Source organism: Centroberyx affinis, unplaced genomic scaffold, assembly GCF_046629955.1.
Source record: "Centroberyx affinis isolate AG114_WGS23_722 - 3 ecotype Tasmania unplaced genomic scaffold, CSIRO-AGI_Caff_v1 ptg000532l_1, whole genome shotgun sequence".
NCBI lineage: Eukaryota > Metazoa > Chordata > Actinopteri > Beryciformes > Berycidae > Centroberyx > Centroberyx affinis.
In genome coordinates this window covers 234,524-262,257 of record NW_027279180.1, presented here as the reverse complement: position 1 = coordinate 262,257, position 27,734 = coordinate 234,524, and the positions used below count along the sequence as shown (strand labels likewise).

The window sequence follows — 27,734 nt, the reverse complement described above, 5'->3', positions numbered from 1 at the left end:
CATTAACATTTCATAGTGGGGCTGCTGAGTGAGAAACCCGCACACTTATGGCACTGTGTGCAGTTCGAGGCCTGTGAAGGGTTTTGCCCTCCATATTGGGATTTGATAATGTAATGAACTGATACAGAATTATGGTCACATTAGTCTCATTTATACCAGAGCTTCAATCCCAAACTCTGACCAATTAAAGTCTAATGTCATTTCTGCTCCATAGATCTTTCATGTTTGCTAACGGAATGCAAACAGAAACGGATCAAAAATTCAAATAAGATCTAAAATGTAAGATGAGCATTCACATAGCCTATGATCCTTGGAAGGGTGTTCATCCCAATTTCACATATTTGTACAATAGAGTATGCTTATACTTCAAGATGATGAGATCTAAAAGCTGTAAGCTTAAAGCATAGGCCTCTTTCCAGTGATGTGGTGAATAAAAAGGCAGGTAAACTATATGACCTCCAGGCCCTGATCATTATAAGGCAAACAACCACCAACCACAGAAATCAATTATATTTTCAGAGAAGCATTTTTTCTTTCTTTTCAGGACTGTATACTCTTATAAATTACACCAGTCTGATACCAGTTGGGCTACTATCGTGCATACTCTGAATTTCACATCATAAAGGTTCATATCAATCTACAAACTGAGTTTAAACTGAGTTGAGGTGGATTACACCCTTGATGCCTATTTCCCACATACAAGCTGTAACAGTAAACTCAACACCACGGAGTATTATTTGACCCTATCCATCCCCATTGAAACTCTGGACTGGGCTGATGTAACTTTGCAGGATTCACTTTATGGGATTAAACACTGAACTTTGAACACCGCCCAACATCATTCGCCTCGCTGATCGGTGACTTTTAATCAACTGTTGTGAATGACGAATCGGCACTCACTGTCAATTAGTCTAATGAGCCGAGAAACCCACACGACACCAGCAGCTAGCGCGTCCTGCAGCCCACTGGTCATTTTCAGGTGGAAGGAGGAAACAGGACGCAGCTGCAGGCAGCGCCGCAGTTCACGGTCAAACCCAGAAGACAGACGGACGGGTTTTTTTTTTTTGGTTTTTTTTTTATCACTCTTTCCTCCGGCTCGTCCACACTGTAGGTCTGCTGGCGGTCGCTGTGTGTATTTGTCGCACCGGGAAGGAGCATGGCTGCCATCAAGGCTTTGGAGCAGTGGTGCAAACTGCAGTGCGAGGGCTACCGAGACGTCGCCGTCACCAACATGACTACTTCATTCAGGAGCGGACTGGCTTTCTGCGCGCTTATCCACAAGTACAGACCGGACCTCATGTAAGCGTTTAACCGTAGAGGACTGGTTACCACAGTGTAGCTATGTGGGGGGGTTTTGCTGGGATTTAGTACGTGATTGGCATCGCGAATAAACAGTGAAATGTGTTGCAGCAGGCTGTCCCGAACGAGAAATGACTATAATATTCCTATAATGGGCTACTCCTACTCGGATTTATAGTGATGCACAATAGGGATCTCATCGTATTTTTGTTGTGTGTTGTGTTTTCTAATCTCCTATAGTATTACTATACGTTTTTCTGTGGTATCGTTTTTGACGTGTAAAAGCAGCATGATATTTTAAAGTTTTGCTGTGTTATGTGTGTAGTATCCTTCTAATTCAATTTCAGGATTACCTACTGTAGCTATTTCTGTGTAGTACGGTGGCAAGCCTCTGTAGTTAATTAAAAAATTAATTGCCATCTTCTTATGCAAAATATGTAAAAAAAAAAAAGATGCCTAAGGAAATGTAGCTGGTTTTGGTTAATGCCAGCTGAACCTTTTTCCAGATAGTTGGGCTCACCAGAAGAGTTCTGATCTACACAGTTTGGGGATTAAATTTTCACCTATAAATATATATATATATAGCCTATCTGACTTATTTTCTCTAATGTCTGTTGTGTTTCTTTGTCTTCCCAGAGACTATGACTCACTCAGTAAAGAGGATGTGTTTGAGAACAACAGTTTGGTAAGATGGCAAGTTGCTGAACCCTTCACCTTCACCCTTGTTGTATTTTGAGTGGAGCGCCAACAGCCTCCACCTGTAAATAATGATGTAGCATAACACATCCTGTCCAGTAACCACTGACGCATGAAGGCAAATTCAGGACAGGATAACTTGCTGTTAAGAAGTCTGAAGTTTTCTTGCTTTTATACAGTAGACTGGTTGAATTATTAATAGCACAGCAGTCTAGGAAGAAGAAACTCCATCTCACACAATGAATTCTAGACTCTTCAAATTGAAATATTCAGAATCTTCACACCGCCCCTGTCCATTTGACCTAATTTATTTTGTTAACCCCGAAATGACCCAAACAGCACAGCTGGGACCTTTCCATTATTTAGTCCTCCTCCATTTTCCTGGCTTCCTCTGAGGATTACAGGCCCCACAGCGCGCTGCAGCACAATGCTATGAAAGGCCGGTACTTGCCAGTTGTCTGGATGATCCTGACAGTGCCGGCGACGAACCTGAGCTCAGGAGAGGCTCTCTAGGCTATTCATTTTGAATGAGGCTTACTGTCATCGGCCACTCGATCCTCATGATAAAGGTTCACTTTTAGACGGTGTCATGGTATACATGTGGAAGGTTATGTAAGAAGAGGAATTTTACACCGCATTTGTGTCGTAAGAGAACACATAAGGGCATAGTGTGTTTGATTGGGTTTAACTTTTAATCAACTGTTATGTTCCCTATACTGAGACATGTGTGAGCGGTGAGCAGTAATATTATCCACAATCCCACCCATCTATATTTCATGAACGGTGTCATATTTCTTACAGGTGGTTCTTTCAGTTGTTGTCAAATAAGAATTTGTTTCTTTGTATGTTTGCAGCAAAAACCCTCTTTAGCTTTCAGACAGGGTCCCGCCTCACAAATCCAGACACTTCTTTATTTTTTGTCCTCTTCTGTCACATTGGCAGACTTGGTATTCAGCAAGGCTTTGCTGGTGATTTTAATGAGTATGTCCAGGCTGATCCTAAACAATGCCCTGATATCCTGCTCCCTCCATCCTCTTTCTTATCACTGAGTGTGAGAGCACAGGAAACATGCTATTCGTTATACAGCCGTCCAGACTTACTGCAGTGCTGCTTTTCTATTTATAGGAAGTTGTATTGTCTGACGTTTTTACACATACTGTAATTGTAGGAGCAAACGTTACTGTGACCAGTGAATTCCATATTTATTTAGAGTGAAACAACTTTGAAATGGGTTTACTTGGTCCATCATACTCTGCTATTAAATGTCTTGTTTTCTTCTTCTGCCCAGGCGTTTCGTGTTGCAGAGGAGAAGTTGGGGATACCAGCCTTACTAGATGCAGAAGACATGGTCGCTTTGAGGATCCCAGACAGACTGAGCATTCTTACCTACGTCTCCCAGTACTACAATTACTTCAACGGACGCTCTCCCAGTGAGAATATGACTGGCTCAAATGTCTTAAGCTACTTTGTAGATTAGTCTGAGTCCCTCATCCTTATTTTACTCAGTGATTTCCTTAAGTATTTCTGGTTTAGGGAAGTTCTATTGTTTCTCTCTTGTGCTGCTGTGTGATGTTTTGATAGTAATATTACTTTCCCCCCTCAGTGGGAGGTGTAAAAAGGCCAGCAGAGGGCTCCAAGGAGGAGCCATCAGAGAAGAAGAATCTCCCGGTGGTTGCCAAAACCTTTGTGTCTAAAACAGCCATTGAGAATCGTTTACCTCCCACTCTCAGAGCTCAGACCTCACCCAAACTGGCCAGAGCTGCGGTTCAGGTTAGTATTAGATGTCAGAGCACATAATATTATCACACATATTATCACAGCATCTGAAGGTATAGCTGTGGCTGTGTTTACAATACATCCCATTTGTTTTGCACTGTAACATCTGATCAATATTTGTGGCTGAATTGTTGTTTTTTAAGACTGAGCAGGTTTTGGCTCATTTTAGTAGGTAAAGAAAATGTAAGAATATGCCTTCATACAGAGGGTCACCTGAGTTTGAGTTTTCTTCCATTCGCAGAAGGCGGTTCTGGCTGAAAACTCCAATAAAAGTGGGACTCTCAACAATAAATGTGTTGCATGCAAGAACCACGTTCATCTGGTTCAGAGGCATTTTGTGGATGGGAAGCTCTATCACAGAAGCTGCTTCAAGTAAGAGTTTAATCTTCTCTTGATGAGTCCTCCTTTCAGGTTATATATTGTGCTAGTAATTGCATGTTAAAATTTGACTACCAGATGCAGTGAATGCTCCGGTGCGCTCCATGCTGGAGCCTATAAAGCCGGGAAGGAGCCGGACACTTTCATCTGTAACGGCCACCAGAACGGTTGCAAACCTTCCTCCTCTGAGGCTGTGATCAAAAACGGACCTGGCAGTTTGGTTGTGCGGCCAAATGGTGCCAGCCAAACCCAACCTGCGCCTCTACTCCCCTCTTCTGCGCTGTCAACCCCGCTGAATATTCTCCTGAAGCCGGTCAGTCCCACCCCGACCTCCAAGTCCTGGACGACCTCGGCCCAGAAGACGCAGGCGGCCCGGCAGAGGTTCTTCCAGGCCGCTGCTCCGGTCGCACCGGCCCCGACCGGCAACAGGAAGCCCTCTGAGCCCTCGGATGTGTCTGGGAGGCCACGTCCTGAAGAGAAGAGCAGCACCAGGGCCACGATTGGCAAGAGACTAGCAGAGGAAAACTGCAACAATAACAACAGCCGCCCGTTCACCATCCGATCAGCAGAGAGAAGGTGAGTGTAGCACGTTGTCTACTTTTTGTGGCCTTGAATAGATCGTCCTTTTTTCATATATCTAGTCTTAACACCTATCTGCGAGGTTTGGAATGACTTTTGTTGATTACATTATTAAGGCTGATGGTGAGGGTTTTCTCTCTCCCCAGGTTTGGAGACGAGCCAAATTCAGCTGGCAGCCCCAGTTTGAGACAGGATAAATGCAGCCAAGGCCCAGCAGGAAACCGGGCAGGACGGCCCTCCACCGGCCAGACCAACAATACGGAACCGCCATGTCTGAAGGCCATCAACAAAGATGGCACAAGGCCAACAACTGTATACACAAATGCCAAAGGCAAGCGTGATTGAATTGATTTCAGTTTTTCCTCCTTTGCTCCTTAACAAGCATTCATAGAAAGCAGAGCACTTTTGTCATGTTGGCCCTATTTCTACTGTCAAAGCATCTAGCATGCAGTTAGCCAGTGGTTGGATATTGTACTTGCAACTGACATTTTAATTTCCCCTTCAAACTTTTGTAGTTTCACTTCTGTCACCGTCTTGGGGAGTGATGTGCATGCACTGGGTATAATGTCCTGTCAGGCTGCAGCTTTGCAGACAGAAACAAATTCTGCTAAACTGTTGGTTTAAAATCTGAGTGTTAAACAGCTTCATTAGCGGCTCTGAAAGAAATCTCCTATCACCATGTGAGTGTATTCTTATGCAAGCCTTCTCTTGCAGAATGTTTTACCTATCATGTCTTTGAAAACAGAATCACTTCTTGTCAGTACAGATGGAGTTGTGTATTTGTGGGGTTGAAGGAAATATTTGTCTAGTGCTTGGATTAGGCCATCATTCTGGGTTTTTTATGCAGCTGTGGAGCTCAAATTGAGTTACACAGTGAAGCGTTATGAGTGACGTTAAATAATGAACAACGGTCTCAGCAGAACCAATAGTTGGACACATTATCAGCTGTTCGTGTGAGTATGTGGAATTGGCAAGGAGAAGAGTCAAGGGAGTTTATTTTGTGTTTAGCATGCAGTCAGATGTCTGATCTGCCTAGAACTGCTTTGAGTGCACAGCTCATCCCTAAAGAGGACAAGACATAAAAATGAATGCACTCGCTTCCCATTGGTTTTAAATTGGGGAATGCATGTAAAGGAGATGAAATGGTAATGAGTCAGCGTTGCCATCATGCTTTTAATTTTCGTTAGTCATGCAGTCAGTTGTTTGGAGCACTTGTCTAAATGTGTTTGTCCTTGGCTGCAGATCCAGTCCGTCACGACTGGAGATCGAAGCTCAAACCTGTCCAAACTGCACCGGGCCTGAGGTAAAGTCTGCTCAGCCATCTTTATAATCACCGTCACTTTCTGACTCACTAAACTGGAAGCGGGCAATGTCACACAGGTGGAGAAAATGGCTTGAAACGTTTGCTTTTTTAAGACCCTGACCATTCAGCTTATTCACTCTCCAGAATGCCGATTCATCCTGCTTCGCCCATCTCTGTTATTGTTGACTGGCTCAGAGTGCAGCCGCTGTCTCTGTCCCCCATCTTAACAAGTCCCAAGGAGTGCCACGCCTGAACTAGTCCTACTCTAGATTCTTAATTTCTAATCCCTCCTGGTGATTCCTCCATTGTTTTCACCACCTTTTTATCATTGCAAAATATAAGGTGAGGCCTTTTCGTACATTTGCGTTCTATTAACATTACTAGCCAAAAGTTTGGACACACCACATTTTTCTTTCTTTACTATTTTCCACATTTTAGAATAATAGCAAAGACATCAAAACTATGAAATAACACAAATGAAATTATGCAGTGACCAAAAAAGTGTTAAACAAATCAAAACTCTTATATTTTAGATTCTTTAAAGTAGCTGCCCTTTGCCTTGATGGAAAGGCAAAGGCTTTGGAAAGAAACTCATACGTAGGCATCAACTTCACTGTCACAACTTCATTTGTCTAAAAAGCAAATTTCAAGCATTTAAGCATAAGCCTTTAGATCAAAAATGGCTTTAAGATAATGAAAAACATAGTGCATTCAATCAGGTGTGTCCAAACTTTTGACTAGTAGTGTAGTATGTTCAGCCTAATGGTGCATTATGTCAGATGTACACTAAACATTCATACAGACTGTTTTTAAATGGTCACGTTTAAAAACAATTCAATCATGTCATTCTTTGATTATGTCTTTATGTTTGATTATGTCATTCTTACAGAAACCCTGAAGCTGGAGATGGACCAGCCACTACTGAGCAGCATAACCCCGTGTTCATCTCCACGCCTTCCTCTAATGTCTCCTTCAGTACAACAAAGTCTCCCTCGGCTCCAACACCTGTAGCATCTCCAGTTGGCTCTCCTCCGTTTGATCCTGCACAGTTCAGGGAAGTCTCTCCCCAGAAACCTCTCCCTGCCTCTGGAAACCTGGGTGAGTTCTTTCTCTACATGGTAAAGAGACATTTTTATACCAATACAGTCAGTTTGTATCAGTCAAATGTTGACTGATACATGGGTAAAATGTACCCATCAGTGATTCCTTAACACATTTTAGGTACCAAAGAGCCCGGTGTTTGGGGTTTACACTCCTCGTTACTGTTGGATCTAGCTAGTATAGTGCATAGTGCTTAAAATATTTTTTTTTAACTTGCCCTGTGATCTTGTCTAGGCAACCAAACCTCGTAAAAGTCAACTTCTTGAACTCTATACATATCTATATGTTGAATGACTACATTGGAACCAAACCACCAGTATGACAAGAGGAGGTGGAAATAATTAAGAATATAGCAAATATCAAGTCCTGAATTTTGTCCAGCCAAAACATTGTAAACACCAGAAATATATGAAGCAGCATCATGCAGCTGTTTCAAAGGAAAGGGTCACACAAACATGATGGTGTTAACACATGTCACACACACACACACACACACACACACACACACACACACACACACAAACACACACATATAGATTCACATGCTGCCCTGACAGGTCACAATGGTGATAAATGTGTTTCTGTGATTGTCTGAATTCTGTTTTTACTGGGAAAAAACAAAGAGGGCTTTGCAGGTTAAACGTATTCCAGACCTAGAGCATGTTAACTTTCCTTTCCTTGCTTTAGGTTTGAAGCCTGCGGGTTACACGCCTATAAAATCCCCACCCAGACGGCCAGCTGTGGAGCCTATTGGCTCTTCGACGACTGCTCCAGCCAATCATGGGAATCCGTTGACTGGCGGTCCCTCAGGTTGGCTCTCGGCTTTTTACATTCATCACCGAAGCCGGATACGCGGTCTCAGTCTTCTTGTTGATATTTTAGTTTCTTCCTATGAGCAATGCGTTAACTGAAAATAAATCAGGTGAAGTCATATGTGACAATGCTGTGCTGAAAAGCTGCCATAAAAGGTCTATCTAATCCTATTTTATCTACCTCTTAGGTGCTAAAAAGGGAAAGTATTTGTCACCCACCAACGCCTCCAGGACTGAAATGAGGTCACCCTCTGTAAGTTCCCTCCATTAAGTCTCTTAAGAGATTAATTAACAGCTATACAAATATGCTTTCATTACATTCGACCTTCTTTACGTTTTTCGGTGGCCGAAGTCAAAGCGGAGTTAAACAAAAAAAAAAATTCTCTATCATGTGTTGTGACTCTTCGGTTCTTTTTGTTTTAAATCAGATTAAGGCTCATCACATCCCGGCGGATCAGATTGTGAAGGAGCTGAGCGATATTGAGACAAACTTGAGCGACTTGGAAAAAGAAGGCGTGGAGCTGGAGAAGAAACTTCGCAGCTGTGAGGAAGGTACTTTCCCTGCGCTCTCTGCGTCATCATCGCTCCTCCCCCACAACTCCCCATTTTCCCCTCTCTTCCTCCCTCCCTCCTCGTTCAAAACGGGCAAAGAAAATGAATCATAACGTGTCAAAAAACAAGTCGTGCTATTTTGAAAATGAACCTGACTGATGCTGAGGCAGAATATGAGTTTGATGGTTAATTTTCCTCTCTGTGCCTGGCGACACGCAGTGAACAACTTCCACGCAAACTTCTTTGTCAGTATTTTATTGTATTTGTATAAACAGCTGAGTCCCTCTACTACTTTAGTGCGAGTACACACAGAAAAATAAAGGTGTGAACTTGAACCGAAAGTGGTTCTTTGGAGTGACGCCATAGAAGAACCATTTCTGGCTCCGCAAAGAACCTTTCAAGAACCTTTTAAAGAATATATGGTTCTTTGGGATATTAAAAGGTTCTTAATTCTCAGTTATTGGATGGTGGAAAATGACCAAATGCCTCCATAGTATATATTGTGCAATTGCAAATGAGGCTATACCAGGGCAGATAAACAAAAACACAATGCAGGTGAACAAGACTAGAGGGCAAAACATCAAGCATAAAGAACCTTGGTCCGAAAGGTTCTTTGTGGAACCAGAAAAGGTTCTTCTATGGCATCGCTCCTAAGAAGCATTTTCGGTTCCAGTTCAGACCTTTATTTTTCTGTGTGTATCTCTGGTGTCGAGTTGTTCTCATGGCAAAATGGTTACTTCACCTGGACACACACACATACACACAGTCAACTACAGCCTGAGGTTGGGTAGGTGGGTGGGTAGGGGAGTGGGGGGGGGGGGGGGGTTGACCAGCTATTTCTATTACTGTTTCTATCAGCAAATGAGGTGAGAGGCATAGGCAACCCACAGGGATGCTGCTTCCTCTTTTGAGGAAGTGGGAGTCGGGGCTCTGATTGCTTTGCTCAAGGTCAACATGGCTTGGGCGTAGTAATATATATTCTGCTCGATTGCTTGCTCCTTTTCCACGCGCCGCCCTGGAAGCCTGAGCGCACCGTCTTTTTGGCCAAGAATTTGACATCAATTCCACACCACCTAGGAGATCAAATGCTTCTGAGCTGGAATTTGCAGTGGTAAAACTAAACCTTGGCACTCGGGTTCAATTCAGAAAGAAGTGATGTTTCTTCTGGTGATGGGACAGTCTCGTCCTGAGTCCCTGTCCAACCCATTCTTCACTGTAAATGTGTTTTGGGTGTGTGTTAGTGTTTATTGATGTTTTTATCAATAATTGGTATCGGCAAGTATTCACTCTAAAAATCAATTGATCCACCTACTCAGGTATTCTGAGCTGACTTGGTGAAGCAGAAAATTAAGCCGTTGGCATGACTACCCATGTGAGTCCTGGGTCTGACAAGCACTGTGTTGCAGTGCATACCATAGTAGTGGGCAAAAAAGTCACTACCATCTACACTGAGTTAGGAAAATATTTACACAGCAGCCCTCTTTTGATATTTTAGATCTATATATTAGTTACTTTGGGTGGCAAATAAAGTACAGACGGCTTCACTGTGCTTTGGGTGTTCAATATCAAGTGAAAAATGACAGTACTTTTTGGACATGGTCTTTGCCCTTTCAGAGTGCAAGAAGTGTTAAGGGTAAAGTTAACCCCTGTTGGAGTTTCTCTAAGTCGTCGTTAAATAAGTTGTGATGACAATCTGCACTTGGTTCTGAAGCCTGAGCTGCTCTACAGCCTCTGTCCTAGTTAATAACTGCATATTTAGACAACATTTGGGGGCCATTTAACTTGTCAAAACTGTTTGATCTTAATTTGTTCTCCCCTAGATAAGGAATGGATACTGGAGCTCCTCTGTTTTCTCTGTAATAATATGTCTCATGCTGAACTGAACCCAGTGCAAAATAAAATATTGTCAGGAGCTTTCAGGGAAAATAAAGGAATGTTGCCATGTTCTCTATTGGAAATGCATGCAACATTATTTGAACATTCCTCAGCAGTGAGTGAAACTAATAATTAACCAGACTTATCAATGAAGAGGCAATATTTTTCAACATTGATAACCTACAGTCTCCATCTACAATATGTTGGCTCTGTGATTTATTTATAATAAGATGGATTAAACCGCTGCTTTACCATCTGGTTAAAGTTACCCCAAAGTTAATAATTTAGATGAGTAGTTTTGGGGCTACATTAAAGTGCAGCGCTCTAGGTGAAGTCTTGACAGGGTCCCAGGAGGTGAGCTCACCCTCTGTCTCAACAAACCTGGGCTGCCATCAACCTGCTGCATACAGTACAAGCCCAATCAGCCAACAACTTCATTTGATATCACATTCAACTTCATCATCATGTAAGTAATGCAGTCTGGTGATGACAAAAATCTTGTGAAAGTAAAATGAAGTACTAAGTAAAATGATTTTGTTTTTCTTAACTAACCTTATCTAACGTGGATGAAAAAACCCTGAACATTATTCTACAACTTGTTCTTTAACATCATCCAAAGTCCTAAGAGCACAGAGCCAAAATATTTGTATTTATGTTTTTTTTTTATTGCTATTCAAATACATTCTTGGAGCTTAATGTGTCACTACAGGATCTGATATACTCACAAGTCAAAGCAGTTAGTCTATTTTTTTGAGTCGCATTAGAGAGTAGAAACCATCGTAAGGTTAATAAAGGCACTTTTATTCAGAAAATTGTAGAAGATCTACAGGTATCAGAGGGTTATTGGCTAAAATATATAAATATATTTATAATAATATAAATAGACTGATCACAATTGATTCATTAAATCTCCATCAGAGCATCCAGTGTGTGTACTATACATCAATGCTCACATGTTCAAACTTGACCATAATAAAACCTTATGTGCAATCACTTATCTCATTAATAATGTATCACTAATTGCTTTTTAAAACTTGGTGGTGTGTGTTTCAGAGGGAGAAGGGGACGTATTGATGGACCCACTGATGGTTGACTGGTTCAACCTCATCCAAAAGAAGCAGATGTACGTTAGGAAGGAATCTGAGCTTGTCTACATGTGAGTTCTACTTGCTCTATAGCTTATTACCTGAATTCCAGATATATAATGAGATTATTAAATGGACACTTCATCTGTAATACATCTGAACTCCTTTGTTTCTTCCTCCAGCGTAATTGATTCTCCCAGAAAGATATTTACTATGGTCTTTAGATTGGATAGATTTTTTATTCCTAACATTAAAAATAGACAATAAACAACTTCCTACCTTGAAATGTTTTCCAATAGTAGAATGGAGGCCATTCTATCAATTGTCATTATTCCAATAAAGTATATTTAACAGCACGCAATTGTCCTCGGTGTGACATCACTTGGACAAATTCAAATTCATTAACTCTCAAACCAAATCGATTTGTGCAAGACTGTTTACAGTTTTGGGATATGTCTCACGTGATGCACATAATAAATCGGGTTTGCTTTTTTTTGTGCCTGGTTTTTAAGTGCATAAAGTAGCCGTGATTAATGAATGATTAATGAATGCAGAGCCAGGACTCAGGACCTGGAGCAGCAGCAGCCAGGTGTGGAGGGGGAACTTCGCAGGCTGCTGGAGACGCCAGGTAAGGGATCACAGGCTCTCCTGCTCCTGCACCATCAGCTCCGTTACTTCCTTGTCCCACACTGAAGTCTGTGTCAACTTGGTGCGACAGATCATTTAAAGTCCAGAGAGGAGCAGCAGCGGGAGAAGAGGCTGATGGAGAGACTGGTGGAGATTGTGGATGGTAGAAATGCCATTGTGGAGGGGTTGGATGAAGACAGGTTAAGGTAACACAGTGCCGTTTCATAATTCATTTTTTACATTACTGGAGTGATAGCTAATGCAAAACAGTCATTCATGTGTAGCCTATAGTTTTGGATTGCACAATTAACCCTATTCACTTGAACAGTTTGAGATGAAAACAAGACTAAAGGCTTAATTGTGGTGAGAATACAGTTTATTTTATTTTTTTTATCAATTTCAGGGAGGTGGAAGAGGATCAGCAGTTGAATGAAATGATGAGGAATCTTGGTAAGTGTTGTTTAAAATGCTTTTCTTTTGAGATGAGTTTTTCCCATTAGATGAACCTTTCTAATACTTTGTTAAAAACCTTTTTTTTTTGTTATGAATAGGAGTAAAGAGAGCCAAAAATAAGAGGAAATCCTCCATCTCAAAACTGTTCAGGCGAAGAAGTAAAAGACTAGTGGAATGATCCTCGGGGGAATTTGACTGAGCCGCCGCGCCTCGCTGCAGGACCTGAGAATCATGTTCTCATTCACAGTGGATCTTATTTTTTTCCATTTTTAATGCTTTTTATCTGGAAGGACAGCAGTACATATTGTGCTAACGAGAAAAGTCTTTTTATGGCAAGGAGAGAGATGTCAAATTAGGAAGCAAACTGTAATGGATCAAATCATGTGTTTCATTTAAAATCTTTGTTTCTGGTTATTGTTTCAGAATGTTTAAGACTGAATAAATGTTTAGGTAAAATATGTTATGGTTTAAAGATTCACCTTGAATTCTTAGTTTGGTGTTATTTAAGTGAAGTGAGAATTTGTTATATGGGGAGTTGTGATTCAATCATCTGTGCTTATGTTTAATTTCATTTCTTTTTTGGCAGAGGTCTTTTTTTTTTCTTCACATCATGGTTTTTCACTGTTTAAAAAAAGGTGTTTAAAATTATAGAAATGAAATGCATCTGCAAGTGTTTCCCTTTTATTCATTAGACAGCAGTGGGCTCATGCCACAAGAAAAATTGCCGCTACTGATGGAAATGTTTAAAGATTGTGGGGCGAATATTTAGAAGAATTGTTTTCATCGTAGTGACGCATTGAATTAATAGTTTGAGCAAACCAACATGCACTGGGTCAAAAAACAGAAAGGATGTGGAGCCAAAATCTGAAAGTGCCCTCGACCACCACTGTCATAAAATATACAGGGGAAACACTAGCAATGTAATCCTTTGATACTGTTGATCCAAAATTAAATTATTTCAATATTTATTTAATAATGGATTTTAACAAAATTACTTGAAGGATATTAACAGGAGAAAAAACCTTGACAATTAAGTTTGAATGGCTTTAGTGTAAAATGGATACCAGAGCCACACATGTTGAGCTCCCTTGTTGCAGACTGTAGTTCCTCTCCTGCTGTACTGTAGGTGGCAGCCTGGGTATGCAGTATCAGAAGGCAAGAACTTGAAAATCCAATTTGCCACAGTACAGACAGTTAATTTCTTTGCTAATTTTATAAATGCTGCAAAATGTTCAGCTGTGCTGATGCAATAATGTTATGTGAAAGAGGATTAGGTAGAGCAGTAGCTTATGGCCAGGGAAGGCTTATAAACTATAGGTTGTATTGAGCTCTTTATCTTCGAACCTGGTTTAATTAAACATTACTCTTTACTAATATCTGCTAAAGAATTGCTCCATACCTGGGCTATTATAATGTTTAAATTTAACATTGTTGACGTGCGTAGTCACTCATCTGTGAAAGTGGTATTCCCCCTATTTGTAAGGAATGTACTGTAATATTGCGTTTTAGAAGTGATAATGAATGGTGTGTACTTAATGTATCTATTTATAATATTTTTAAACTTATACTCTGTCGTCCAATAAATCCTTTGAAGATTAGTGTGTTTGAGAGGTTGAATTATTTACTTAATAACGGTTTCATTTGACACACTTCCTTCAATTTAAACATGCCTCTGAACTTTTTATCATTGCATAAACCACATTACAAGCTTCACCAATGACTGTTGATGCAACAACAGCCGAGATCAGACTTTACTTTGAGCAAGAGACCAACGATGTTGGGACTCCGTAGCATCAAAGCCGTGTAGTGATCATTCACGGAGCTGCATCAATATATGCATTTAATGTGGGTTTTTAAGGACGGCATCAAGATAATTTACTCGCGTCAATATATTGCAGCTACTTATAAACTACATATCCCTCATTTTGAGATGCATGAAATTGTGATCATGAACTTGGAACACAATCTTTCTAGCTGAGCAGAGCTGGGGATGATATTGGTACAGAATGCCATGCGTGATGTGGGTGACAGTCAAGACTGAATATGTGTGATATTAGAGTTAATTAAAGCTTTGCGCCCCATCTACTGCAAATGCTTGCACTTCTGCAATTAAGAATCAAAGGCGAGGGCTTAGTGTCAGGGGGGTGTCTAATACATGGTTTTAACAGGAATGGGACCTGATTTGCCAAGCTCCTAGCGACAAGCATTAACAACAGCCTCAAATTAGAGGGACATTAATATTCATAAGTAAAACAATTCATCCTGTGAATGTGTGATGAAATGGAATCCTCTGAGGTGAGCTCTTGTGTCCAGGCTGCCATCGTTCATTAAAATATGCCATTACCCATGAAGTGCTTAATCTTTATGAAAGGGTGGTAAAAATCTGTTTGAACTGCTCTGACAGAAAGGTGGAAATTGTAATATCGTTCAGCACCTCACAGTATAACATTTCTGGTCTTTTTTTAATTTTTTTATGTAATGACGCCAAACAATGTAGAACCTATAGCTCTGATTAAATGAATAAATTGTTATTGTTTATATCTAAATGAAAATGTACAATGCATCTTTGCTTGTGCACATTGATATTGTTTCTGTTATTCTATTAAGACATCAGGAGCGCTTGGTGATCTTGTAGGTTAGCTGTTGTGTGTTGAAACTTGCTGCACAATCTAAATTCTCTGTGTGTGTGTGTGTGTGTGTGTGTGTGTGTGTGTGTGTGTGTGTGTGTGTGTCATCTTATTCCGAGTGCCAGAGTCTCTCTGCCACTAGCCTGTAATTATGATCCTCGAGGTAATTTTATCAGGCTCATTAGCTCTGATGAGTAAACGAGAAGCGTGCCTCTAATTTATTGGCCATCCAGGCTGGAGACTTAATTCTCATCAGAGAGATCATAATATTTGTATAGAGAGACAGATATATATACTCAGTTACTAGGCTCTTAGACCAACACTGAGGCCGAGAGGAGACTTTTGTGACTTAAATCCAGTAATTACCCTCCTAATAGTGGACTGACATGGAGACTGTAGAGATAATTGGGCATGTGCTAAAATTATTTCCATAGATGTCATTCTGATGAGCAGGGCACGAAGCGACGCCCCTTTATTCTGATCTTTGATTTAAGCATGATTTCAAATGAAAGTTATTATTGTTTGTATTCTACCAAGTCTTGTGACTTTATCTCGCTGCACAAAATTAGATTCTCACACCTCTGCAAACAAAATTGCATTGTTTTGTTCCCTGTTCAATAGAGATGATCCATTTTCTGTGTCAGAGAATGTGTTAAGGGAGCGGGGTAAATATGCTCACAATTTCAGTGTGTAGAAATTTGCATTGAGGAGAAATTATGCATGCTGGCTAGTGGAAATGAAATGTATAAAGTGCATGACTGGTAGACTTGACAAGTGCAGCTTTCATCCATCTCAAATGAATAATTTTCACTTCCCTTAAACATCCTTAATCCAACCATGTTATCAGCGGGCATGCAGGATTCTGCCAGACTTTCTCCTTAACGGCACAGCAACTTTTAACTTGCCTGAGATTCTGCACTGCAGTTGCTTACCACATGGTCTTAGGGACTCACTCTTATCCGTTCCTGCTGGTTTTGTGGATCAGTAAAATTCCTTCCAAACACAATATATACATAACGCAAGTCTTAATAGATAGCAGAATGTCTCACTCTACCCTCCTCTGTGCTGCCTCAGAGGTCGACTTAATGCACTGTATTTTACCTCTGATTCACATTGGCAGAGAACTCAGAGGCTGGCGTCTAAAAAACCTATTTGCTTGGTGGCCCTTTGTCCTCTATTTCAAATTTCAGTGACAGACCCCTCCATGCTACTATAACGTCGTTTGGAAATTCATATGGCGGTAAAGGGATAGAGAGGGATATTCATGGTAAATTACTCATTTACAGCACAGCATTCAGCAGTTTGACTTGTTATTTTTGGGGACGTTTTCTCATTCGGTGGTATTTTACAGTTTCCTAGGCGGCTTCTTCATTGATATTTATACTTATCGTGATACTATATTGTGGCAAGCCTCCCTCTGCGTGTTCCAATCCTTTTAATTTATGCATTGTAACATGTTTTCTAAATACTATGACAATAAACAATTAAATGTATAATTGGTGTTTATACTGTTAATCCCTGTGATAGCCTCTAATATGAAGGGTTACCTGGCTATTTTCAATATCCACTTTCACAGAAGCTTCAGTTTGCGATAAGAATATTAACCTCATCAATTTCAGGTAACTTTCAACGCTTTAACATCTTGTCTTAAAGACCTACGTGTTAGCAGGAGTCTCAGCCTTGGCATTTAGTGACATTTTAAGCCTTTTAACAGAATCCAGACAGGGATTTGCAGTTTCCACCAAAGGAAAATAATTTATATCCTCCTTTCTGAGAAACTGTGGGTAGAGGGATTAAATGCACCAGAGAGATTTGTATGTGGTGCAAGTAAAACAATATTGTGACTCAGTTAATACATTTCCTACCATCTACTTTCGTGCTTTGAGAAAGTCAGAAGTTGTTACTCATCTGGCTGAAGTTGTCTCTGATGCTCTGAGTGTTTTTTTTTATGCAAGGTATTAAGTGTATAGGTCACAGTGATGACAAAGCTGTATACCTGAACTCCCCTTACAACAGTGTCATGAGAAACCACATAGAAGTACATCACAGTTTTGCATTTAGTCTGACCCAAACCAATTATTCTGCATTCTTTCCCAATCAAGCCCTCCCATAAAAAACCTCGGGAACAACTAAATGTTTTCGCCCCACTTCGAATCATATTTAAAACATAATGATCTACTACTCACAAATCCGTTTATGAATGACAGTTTTGGAACACAAAAGGTCCTTTCTGAGTGTTGGATGGGTTGTGGACTGTATGTCTGCCAGTGTGTGTGATGGCTGCTGTGTAGTGGAGACTGGGCTCTGTTCTCTCTGTGGGCAGGCAGCTTTGATGCACTGCCTCTCTTATCTCATGCCTGGCAAGGTTAATGAAGTGGTGGCACTTTTGGAGGAAGTAGAAATGGGATGAGTAGCAAAGACCAGAGGAAGCTTGGAGATGAAACGTCCTACTCTTAGCGGCTGTAAGTGGCAATTTTGGTGAATTACATAGACAATAAGAAAGGGGTTGTCATCCTCTTAAACACAACAGTCGTCTGAATCAGGAATGGTCGATTGCATCTCTTTCAGCCTGGTTCATATGAAATTACATTAGCATTTAGGCCTCACTTGTAATGCGATCTGTCAAACATCTCCTTATAAGGCCATGTTAGTGTTTCCGTGCAACATTTCACTCATTTCTTTTTTTACTCAGCAATGAATCGTACTCTGTGTAGCGTATGGTACAAAAGAATATTATAGTGCTTCAAAACCTGGGAAATGCATGTGAAATGCCTAAAAATGAAGGTTGTTTTCAGTCTTTCAGCCTCAGATTGCTCCTCATTTAAACCTGAGATGGTTTTCAGCAGGGAACAGTCTAGCCCGGTCCTTTAAAGGACTTCTGAAAACCCGCAATGCCTTTGTCAGGGGCAACAAGTCTCACTTAAGTGAAAGAGATGGCTTATTTTATTTGTAATAAGTGTCTTGGAAGTTGGCTTTTGGTTACAGCTTAAACAAAGGGCAGGAATGCCACCCTAATATAAATATAATAACAGGTGATGTACTGCTAATGCTCTGTATTCCTTAGCTTTTTGGTTTTAATATTCCAATTCCCTTTGCATCTATAAGAGCTAATAGGTAAACAGTCCTGAATGGAAGAAATGAAGCAGGTCTACATGCCAATGAATTAGCATATAGATGAGTTCATCTCATACAAATAGTGCTCTTTTGCCCAGAACTCCCTGTGCTGAGCAAAGATCATGTATGTAAAGTATGCATGCAGAAAATGTAAATTAATCCATTTCAATCATCATTCAATCTAATAAGATTTTTTTTTCCTTCTCTCGTTTGTCCCTCGTTGCTCAAATGTCCAGAATTATTGAGAGGGCGGTCAAACCATTCCCCGAAGCAGCCTAATTGTTTAAAAGAACTACAAAAACATGGAAGAATAGCGGACGTAAAATTGATGTCAATTACAAATAAGCACCGGGATCATTTGCATGTGGATCGGACAAAGACTGCATGCCATTTTAAATGAATACAAAATTTGTGGACCACAAACTATTGCTGAAATAAAAGAATGCTTTCATTTTCTAAAGCGGAGGTTCCATAAAAGGAGTATCATTGACCGTATGTTTTGTATTTGATCCTCATTATTGTAATTCCATAAATAAACACTGTCTCTGTGAATCACAACTATTTGTTACATAGCTCTTGTTAATATGCTAAAAGAAGCTTATCGAATTGGGTCAGCTAATTAAGCAATTAGCTTATTTCAGCTCTGTGGTCAGGCTGTTACTAATCTATGGCATTGTGAGCCCAGATATGCCAAAACGGAGAGGCTTGTCTGTCTGTGTTGGGCTGTACTCCTCTTCCCTATCCCCTCTCACAAAGGATCATGTTTGAAGCCATCCTTCCCCTCAAAGTAGATTCAGAAAGAGAGAAGACTTGTCTCTGTTCGCTAATGCTCACATTTCTCATGCAAATCCCTGGAATTGAATAGGTTGTTTATTGTCTAGTTAATATATTGAGACATTTATGTAGTGTTGTTGAAGTGTTTGCTCTCTGCATTTGTAGCTGTGTTAACACACATGAAATCCCAGACAGATTAGAGTTTGATAGCATTAAAGCCACGATGAATGTCTGTGGCTTTTAGCAGAGCCCACCACGTGGCTTCTTACCAGGCATCTGACGACGGCAGACTTAGGCAGCGTGACTGCGGAACATTAAATCCATCCATGTTGTCAATTATTGAAACTTTCTTTTTAGTCAGCCGCAGAGATGCATACTGTAAAACTTCCAGAAGAAACCAGTGTTACTCTTCCTGACACACTTACTGACTGTGTATCTTATACCAAACTCAAATTCACTTCTCAAACCAGGGTTAACAGATATATTCACTGTTAATAGTTAGTGGCAACTTGTTCCCAGTCGGAGCTTGTACTGGTTTTGTATGATAGTTTCAGCTGATTTGAAGTAACACATCTCTCACATCTTCCTGTAACATATGAGCTGGCTATGAAGGCAATACCCTCATCTGCTGTTCCTGGATTGCCATCTGCACTGTTGAAAGAATACACATTTTTAGTAATTTGCCATAGTTACCATGCTGTGCTATAGTAGCCTATATGCTATATGTATATGCTTCAGTATGGTAATAGCCATTTGATGAGAGAAATTTGAGTGAGAAGTGTGCCTAATTGAAGGAAAAGGCTTGAAATGCATTGTTAATGGGTCAGAGCAACACCACTTATGGTCATGATGATATGCAAGGTGTGGAAATGCATTCCCAATCTCGCTGGCTTGAGCCCATCAGTTTCCATTCAGAAGCGTGTGCACTTGTTCATTAAGCTTATGCATATCATCAGCTGGTGCACTCATTCTATCAGCCAGATATGGCAGGGATAAAACGATGTGAAGGATGGAAATTCAAACAACCATTCTCATTTGCAAAGGTCATTAAAGCCTGGCATACATTAGAAAATCTGCTAATTATGAAATGGCTTAACTCCACATTCAGTGGGATTATGTCTGCTCATTTAGAGTATGTTGATCCCCTCCCTTACTCGGCACTAGACAGTTGATGTATGGGACTTGTGGCACAGAACTAATGTTCCCAGTGCTTGTCGGTCATCTTTACTGACTGTAAGAAGTCCATAAGAGTGGCCGTCTTGTAATGGATGAATATCTGCATCAACAGTGCAAGAGAGACATAAGTTTCAGAGCTAGTGGGAAAATCTGCTCTAGCAGTACGGATGATATTTGGCTCAGCCACTACATCGTCTTTAGTTTACAGTAGACTCATTGGGTAAATAAACTTTATATCGCCAAATAGTGATCACTGTTAAACTGATGCTGTAATTCATTAAGCTGAATCTGGGAACAAGCTTTCTACCTGCAACTTGTGAGAAGTGTTGAATGGAGGTGTGTGTGTGTGTGTGTGTGTGTGAGATCCCCTGGGTCCTCAACAATCAGTCTAAATACATAATGATGTAGTAACTTGACATTTATCACATGCAGTGACATAATCTTCTATTTGAATATCAAGAAGGCTTTACCGCATAAGCACGGCGATGCCTATAATATGACCCACTTACCAGTAATGCAGAATCAAACAATACAGTATGTGTCTGACTTCAAAAAGACTAACATGTATTGGGCAAAGTGCCCAAGACTCAAGTGGGGAGAGCTGACTTTAACAACTGACTTAACAATCTCATGGCTTAAGAGAAAAAATGTGCATTGTACTACTGGTGTTAAAAGTGTTTCAAGTCTGAAACCATGCCATTGTATGTCAGTGTGTGGCATGTTGGCATCATTTGGAGAAGTAGGGGACACTTGACTAAAATGTTTTTGGTTTTTTTAGTTATTTTTGTGTTGTTTCCCCACAATTCACTTCCAGTAACATTATATACTTCCCAAAAGGAAAACATTAAGCAATGTCATGTCACTGCTGTTCTCTTTCTTGTTTCTTTGTCATGGCAAAGTGAGGAAATAATGTACAGCATAAGCTTGATTTGATTTGAAAATATTACTCTTGTCTAGAAATGTGACTCTGCAAGTAACTTTGCATTATATGAAAAAGTAACTGGCATATTCCAGCCAGATCACCTTGCAAGTAACAAATCTTGATCAGTCAATTCATGTTCACTAACTCACCAAAACCCAATATTCTGCCAGTTATAATTTATGAACTTGAAATCATAATTCTTCAAAATCATGACTTTATTATGATTAATACATTGCAACTGCTCAGATTACTAACCCACAACAACTGATGTGTTTGTTGGGGTAATTTTTCTATGGCTTGTTTTTGAATACAAAGACGATAGTATCCAAAATAAAGTGACATAACACTGGGAGACCAAAATACCAACATTATAAAAATTCTCGCAAACGTTTCAACAATGGGATTTCAAAGTTTCTAAAAGTGCAGTAAGTAAAACTGTACACACTGGCATTATAGGCAAACAACATCAGAGACAATGCAGTTAATAAAGAACCATTCAACCATCGCTTTTTGGATCACTTTGCTAAACTTGGCAAAAATCAATATTGCACTTGCCACAACTTAGCTCACTAATGTGCTATTAGCTACTGACACCATGGAAAAGCACAAAATATTCAAAACATGCCCTTGGGCTTCCCATTTGCAGCTACACTCTTCCACATCAACAGACACATCAGAAGCCATACCCAGCCCAGGGTTTTATTCTTGATTAAATTGGCAATATTTTAAAAGAATTAAGTTGTCGTGAATAAAAATCAAATAAATAAACAGCTTTTGAGAAACATTCTCCTTGGCAATGCTCATAACTTTCATGAACATATGATAATGACAATGTGTGTAGCATGTTCATTACTGGCGTAAACTTTGCACTGACTCAAGAATAGATTTAGATTACATTTTGGAAAAAAAAAAGTTTTTTATAGCATTCATTTCATTACTTTCTATATTATGTATTTTGAGCGGTTGCCGGTTGCATGCTGTTCTAGGTCTCCTAGTACATTTTCAGATCAGCTGAATGTTTCAGGACCAAAGAATTTGAAAGAGTGCGACTCTTTCAAATTCTTTTGTGAAATCTTTGCGAAAAGTTGATAGTAAGAATACACACTGTAACCATGATGGGGACGTGACTTTTATGCTCTGAATGTGCAATTCAACCAGTTTAGGCCTAAATACAGTATGAGCTGTAAATTTATAAATCAGTTCTATGTATGTTACAAAGTTGTCTTCAGCTCTATTGAAGGGAAGTCATATATTTACAAAAATGTTATTCATCCTTTCTATTATAAGGGTTGTAAGTTTTATTTCAAAAACGTCACAGCAATGGGTCTTTTAGAGAAGATCTGAATCATAAGCAGGACGTTTTTCCAGTGGTGATGAAGTGTTTCTGGAGGTACAGCAGGCAGCTACAGAGCTGCCAAATCTTACAGAGAAAACTTTCATGCAGATCCAGCTGAAGTTTTAGTGGTGATTAACTTAATTTCCCTTCCTATGCAGCTTTTCACCAAAACTAATGCCACTTTTTTCTTACAATGTAGAGTTTTGCGATGACTTTTTATTCCTTAGGTGCTGATTAAAGTACTGTGCTATTGTCAGTGTAACTCCCAGCTACCTAATGACTTAACACTGCTTGTTGGCAAGTCTACTATTGACTGAAAATCTTCCCAGACAATTTACTTTCGAAATATCTAACCTCTACATGGTTCGAATGCACACATTGTCAGAGGCTGGACCTTTCAAAATAGCCTCCACATTGTAGATCTTGTTGGATCAAATCACTCTGAATTTGGTCTATTTAATAATCCAATTGCCAATTAAGACAGGCGGCAGTGCTTAGATCTATAAAAGGTTAATAAGCCTCAGCTGCAGTGTGTTTCTCTTGGGTAAATGTCACTTAGACGTGGGCCACCATGGGTCAAGATCTCCCTCCAGATCTAAATTTAATCACATAGCATCGCCTGGCCCCATCCTCACCCTCATTAGTCCTTGGCTTATGCAGGAGTATGATCTGCCCTGTTTTAGCCCTGGCACTCTCCTTTAGCCCCTAACTCTGCCCCAGGCATGTGATCAGCCAGTGGCATCCACACAGCCAGAGAAAGTCAAACTCAAGGCTATAAGTGTTAGTCAGACAACTCTGTATGGATGCAAATGCGCGGACAGTAGATTTAAGTATGCACGCCGTGTGTGTGTTTGTCGGAGTGGGTGTGCATGCATCGGTCGGGCTGCACCGGGGGATCCTAGGAGATTTGCCCATACCATCATATGGTGTGATCTGCTGGGTTGAGCTGTCACCTGATGCGGGCTTGTGCCACCTGTCGGCCTGCCCCTGCATAATGGCAGAATGACCAGAGTGATTCAAGCAGCCGTCTCATCTTAATTATCTCCTCAGAGTTTAATTAACTAGCTCATCTATTGGCCAAAACACAGCCTCGAATTACTTCGACGATCATGCATTCTGTCTCAGTGGCTGCGATTCGGACAACTTCATATCATACTGGTCGGTTCCACCGAAGAGGAGAGGCTGTATGGAGCTATAGATTATTGTTTTGTTCAAAGCAGTTTAAACGTACAAGGTGCATGATGATGAATTAATCCTGTGAGGTTGCATATGATTAGAGTGGATACATTTCCATATTGTTTGTGGGAATACTAGAGGGGGAATGCTGCTGCACGTATTATATGAGCATTATGAATGTGTCCCTTATTTTACTACTGTATGGTGAAAAGATGTCATGGTGTAAGGAGTCCATATGGAACAGAATACAAAATCATTTAGTTCTGAATGTTAATATGAATTACATACAAAATGGGTAATAATTCTTCTGCCCTACAGAAATGATTAACATAATTCTGATAAATAGGCAGATGGCAGAATGTGTGAATTGAGGTAGATTTATCTTAATTAATATCTTGAACCTACTTGGAGAAAGGTAAATGGCTCCACCGGGGCCAGAGATGTTCCTCTGTCTTGTGTGTGTATCTTTCTCATGGCCTGACATGTAGTGGTGGCCTGAGGATATTAACTTGCTCTCCAGGTATGCATCAAACCCAGGCAGCCTGCTGATAATGAACACATACCCATGCAAGCAAGCAAGCAAACACACACACACACACACACACCCCAACACATCCCCCACGTTTACTCCACAAAATGCATTTTTTAAACCGCTTTTTCTCTCAGCTGCAAAGAGCTGTATGTGACCATGCTAACATTCATCATCATTTTTTACTATGAACACATTATTGTAAGATCAAATTCCTTGCAATTATTGGCAGTGTAGAGTAAAGTGTGAATTTCTTTTACTCATCACAAATTAAGGCAATTAAAATGTTAATTATTACAAGTAGAAAAGGGACAAAGGAATCCAAATAAATTGATGTATTGACGTTTTTTTAATTAATTCATTCGGGTTCCTACTGTGTTGGATAATTATGCTTAAGTGTTTAATTACATATTTTGATGGGATCCTCAATTACTCTGGCTTAATAAAATATCATTAGCCTGTCTCCTAGGTTCTAAGCTGTGGAGACATACAGTATTAGTCGATCTATTTAAATAAAATATTAGATTACGGGCTGGTTGGGATTTTTGGCAGGTCTCCAGCCCTCAATCTCCACTAAATCTCTGTTAACCTGGAAGCCGCTCCTCACATCAAAGTTTGACATAGCAGCAAACAAACAATGTAAAATTTACATATTAATTAGTGGCAGGCAATCAGCAGTGGTGATGAATTCAAATGTGTGGCCCTCGCTGTGGCTCCATAGCAGTCTGCAGTCACAGTGCCGCCTTGCGGGGAAGCTCAGCACACACTCGGCAGAACAATGAGAAATTACCTAGACCTAAAGGCCAACTAAACCCCACCATCACAGACATGATAGCTTTTATTACATGGTGAGTGTAAATATTCAATATCCTTCCACCGACTGTGTGTCTCACAAATCAATTTGCGGTGTCACGACATCAGCCGCAAAATATGCAAAGCACAGATAAGTAGCTAGTTGTCACCCATCCAGTGTTGCTCAGTCAACTTCCTCCGTCAAAATTCACATATTCTACAAAAGGAGCGATAGCTGCCATCCTGTTGCCATTGCCGGGTGAAATTATCTCGTTTGAATCCTGTAAAGGTTATTGCGGTTGAGCAAGTGATCTGTCAATTTTTCACCTCTGTTTTACACAGCATGGGAGCACAGAACATGTTTCCACTCAGTCTTCTCTGGGCCTTTACCACTTGAGCATGTATTTTTTTTTAATGTGTTTTACATCTTCTAGCACAGGAACAAGGATCCTTGGCAATGGCTCAAAGGCAAGATCCTATAATTAGAACACAGTTCAATTGGTTAGCAGGTAATTTACCTTTAGGGGGAGAAGTCTAATTATTGTCTTTGAAAAGCTAATTTAGCGTCAAACACTTCAGGTGTCTTTTCCCCTCTCTCCAGCAAAGGGAAAGGTATCCTGGAGCATTGTGGGGCCCGAGCCATCTCTTGTGCCTGGTGCATTTAGTCTGTTAGTTATGTTTACATGGCTGATTCTTAAAGAAGAAATTAGGAGCCATGAAAACAGTGCAAAATGCTTTTTTTCCCCTTTTGTTTGCGTTGGCAGGTGTGAGGGGTTTCTGGGAGGAAGGCACCACTCCTAGACCCTCTGATAAATGTTCCTAGCAGGTGAACCTGTTTCTGGCAGATGGTGTTTGTGAGTGACACCAGTTCCCAGCAGAAGCAGGCCCAGGGAAACGATCACAGTGGAGTCTCTGTAGAGCAGCCCAGCCTGGTTACCTGACGGCATATGCTCTGCTGTGGCCTACACCTGCTGAAGGATGGCGTTTACACCACAGTCCCTGGGCTCCACCTCCAAGAGGGCTGTTAATCACAGCTCACTGCTCATTCAAGCACTTTTAAAACCAGTAAATAACTGAATAGCAGGGGGTTCCTCACTTGAACTTAGCGCTGTGCTTTTGTCTGTGTCAGATATCAGACTGTGTTTTGTTGCTATTTTCCGTCCAATGTCAGTAGACGGAAAATAGCAACAAAACACAGTCTGATATCTGACACAGATTACCTTTGAAAGTTGTTATTGTTCCCCCTGCTGATCAGGGGTGGAGGGAGGTTTGGATTGGACACATGTTTTTGTGTTTGTTAGTCACACAGACAAAATCCCAGGAAAACTGCTGGCCCAATTCTGATGAAATTGAATGATGAATGATGCGTCTTGCTATAGAGATCTGTCATTTACTAAATTGTACTGATTGGACCAAGGTGGGGCACTGTAGCAATTGGGAACTGGAACCTCTAGCAAATATAGCTCCCACCCTGCCATCTTGAAATTCTAGGAATATGTCGTCTTTTGTCAACTTTTCAGGAACTAAGAAAAACAGCCTTGTTTTTTATCTTGATGACGATGTATTTTTGACTGTATCCAGTGGGTTTTCAAAGGCTTTCATAAAACCCAAGAGGTCGGACAATTTTGCTCAACCCACAGAGAACCATGTAATCTTTCAATTGAGATGAAAACATGAAAATAATCAAAATTGGAGTTACGAGGTTTTCAGCAGCATGACAACGGCGATATGCAATTCATCATGAAAAATCCAATTCAAATGACCTTGTCTATAAACTCGTCCCATTAGATTTCCCAGAAATAAAGACTTTTGTCTCCCATATAATGGAAATTTCAGTTGTGAGCACTAATTGGCCCAAAGTGGGCGCAGTATCATGGAATATATTTACATTAGGCTTGTGTGATAAATGTATCCAATTTATTCATGTGGATATCTACACCATATGTAAATATGAAGCTATAGACACTTTCCTAGGGCTCTTAGGCTGTTTTTCCTAAGTGCTGCTATATTCCATCTGCACCAGCAGAGACTGGAGTACAACAGTGTCCACAGCCATGGGGGTCAGTAACAGGTCCACTGCTGAAATATGTACAAAGCATCAATAGTCTGGAGCTCCTCTGTCCAACTGGAAGCCAGTGAGCTGCTAAAACAGAGCCGGTGATTAGGACACAGTCACCCTAGTCAGTGCCAATTCAGATGTCTTTGCAACCCTGAGCACGGCAGTTTGATCTGCTTCACTGTCATTGATTCACAAGGCTTCCAGCTGGAGCAAAGATCCCCATTGAAGCGCGAGATAGAAACCTCTCCATCTTGGCACATCTTGGCTGGCTCAATCCCCTCCAGGCCATTAGGGATAGACTATGTTGTTTTCTATTTTTTTTCCAGAAGAAAAATACAGTCTGTCTTCATGCTATAACAGCCATTACTTAATTGTGCCGGATTTTCTGAGCAGAGTGTTGCTTTAATTAAGCAGCTAATTGCAATGTAGCTCTTGATTAGCTTTGGGGGATGGGAATGTTCAGACAGGCTGATATGTTGTGCACACTTCAGAATCATTTACAGAAATTGAAGCTAATTTCGCTCTCTGTGTCTATTGCTGCATTAATTTAATTTGGGTTGCTTTTAGCTCATTAACACTTCTAATTAATACGTTGACATCACTATTAAGATGTCTCTTTGAAATTGGTGTCTCCTGATAATCAGGATGGAAGAGGCTGACGGATGGAGTGAGAAGCTGACTGGGGAAATGGAG

At 40.5% G+C, this 27,734-nt stretch overlaps 1 protein-coding gene across 1 annotated transcript; it reads left to right on the top strand.

Moving 5' to 3' along the window:
* Positions 1 to 1,156: 1,156 nt before the first annotated feature.
* Positions 1,157 to 12,714, top strand: micall2a (mical-like 2a). Its single transcript, XM_071517859.1, has 17 exons — positions 1,157 to 1,299; positions 1,936 to 1,984; positions 3,284 to 3,425; positions 3,599 to 3,765; positions 4,013 to 4,143; positions 4,228 to 4,725; positions 4,875 to 5,059; positions 5,971 to 6,031; positions 6,921 to 7,129; positions 7,820 to 7,942; positions 8,133 to 8,197; positions 8,373 to 8,496; positions 11,425 to 11,527; positions 12,011 to 12,084; positions 12,175 to 12,289; positions 12,487 to 12,533; positions 12,635 to 12,714. The coding sequence occupies exons 1-17, from the start codon at positions 1,157 to 1,159 to the stop codon at positions 12,712 to 12,714; spliced, it is 2,316 nt and encodes a 771-aa protein (XP_071373960.1).
* Positions 12,715 to 27,734: the final 15,020 nt, after the last annotated feature.

Excerpts from the sequence above, each read along its gene's own strand:
- micall2a (XM_071517859.1), top strand. The coding sequence starts at position 1,157 with ATGGCTGCCATCAAGGCTTTGGAGCAGTGGTGCAAACTGCAGTGCGAG. Across the intron at positions 3,766-4,012 it reads TGGCCAGAGCTGCGGTTCAG|AAGGCGGTTCTGGCTGAAAA; the intron begins GTTAGTATTAGA and ends TTCCATTCGCAG. Across the intron at positions 8,497-11,424 it reads ACTTCGCAGCTGTGAGGAAG|AGGGAGAAGGGGACGTATTG; the intron begins GTACTTTCCCTG and ends TGTGTGTTTCAG.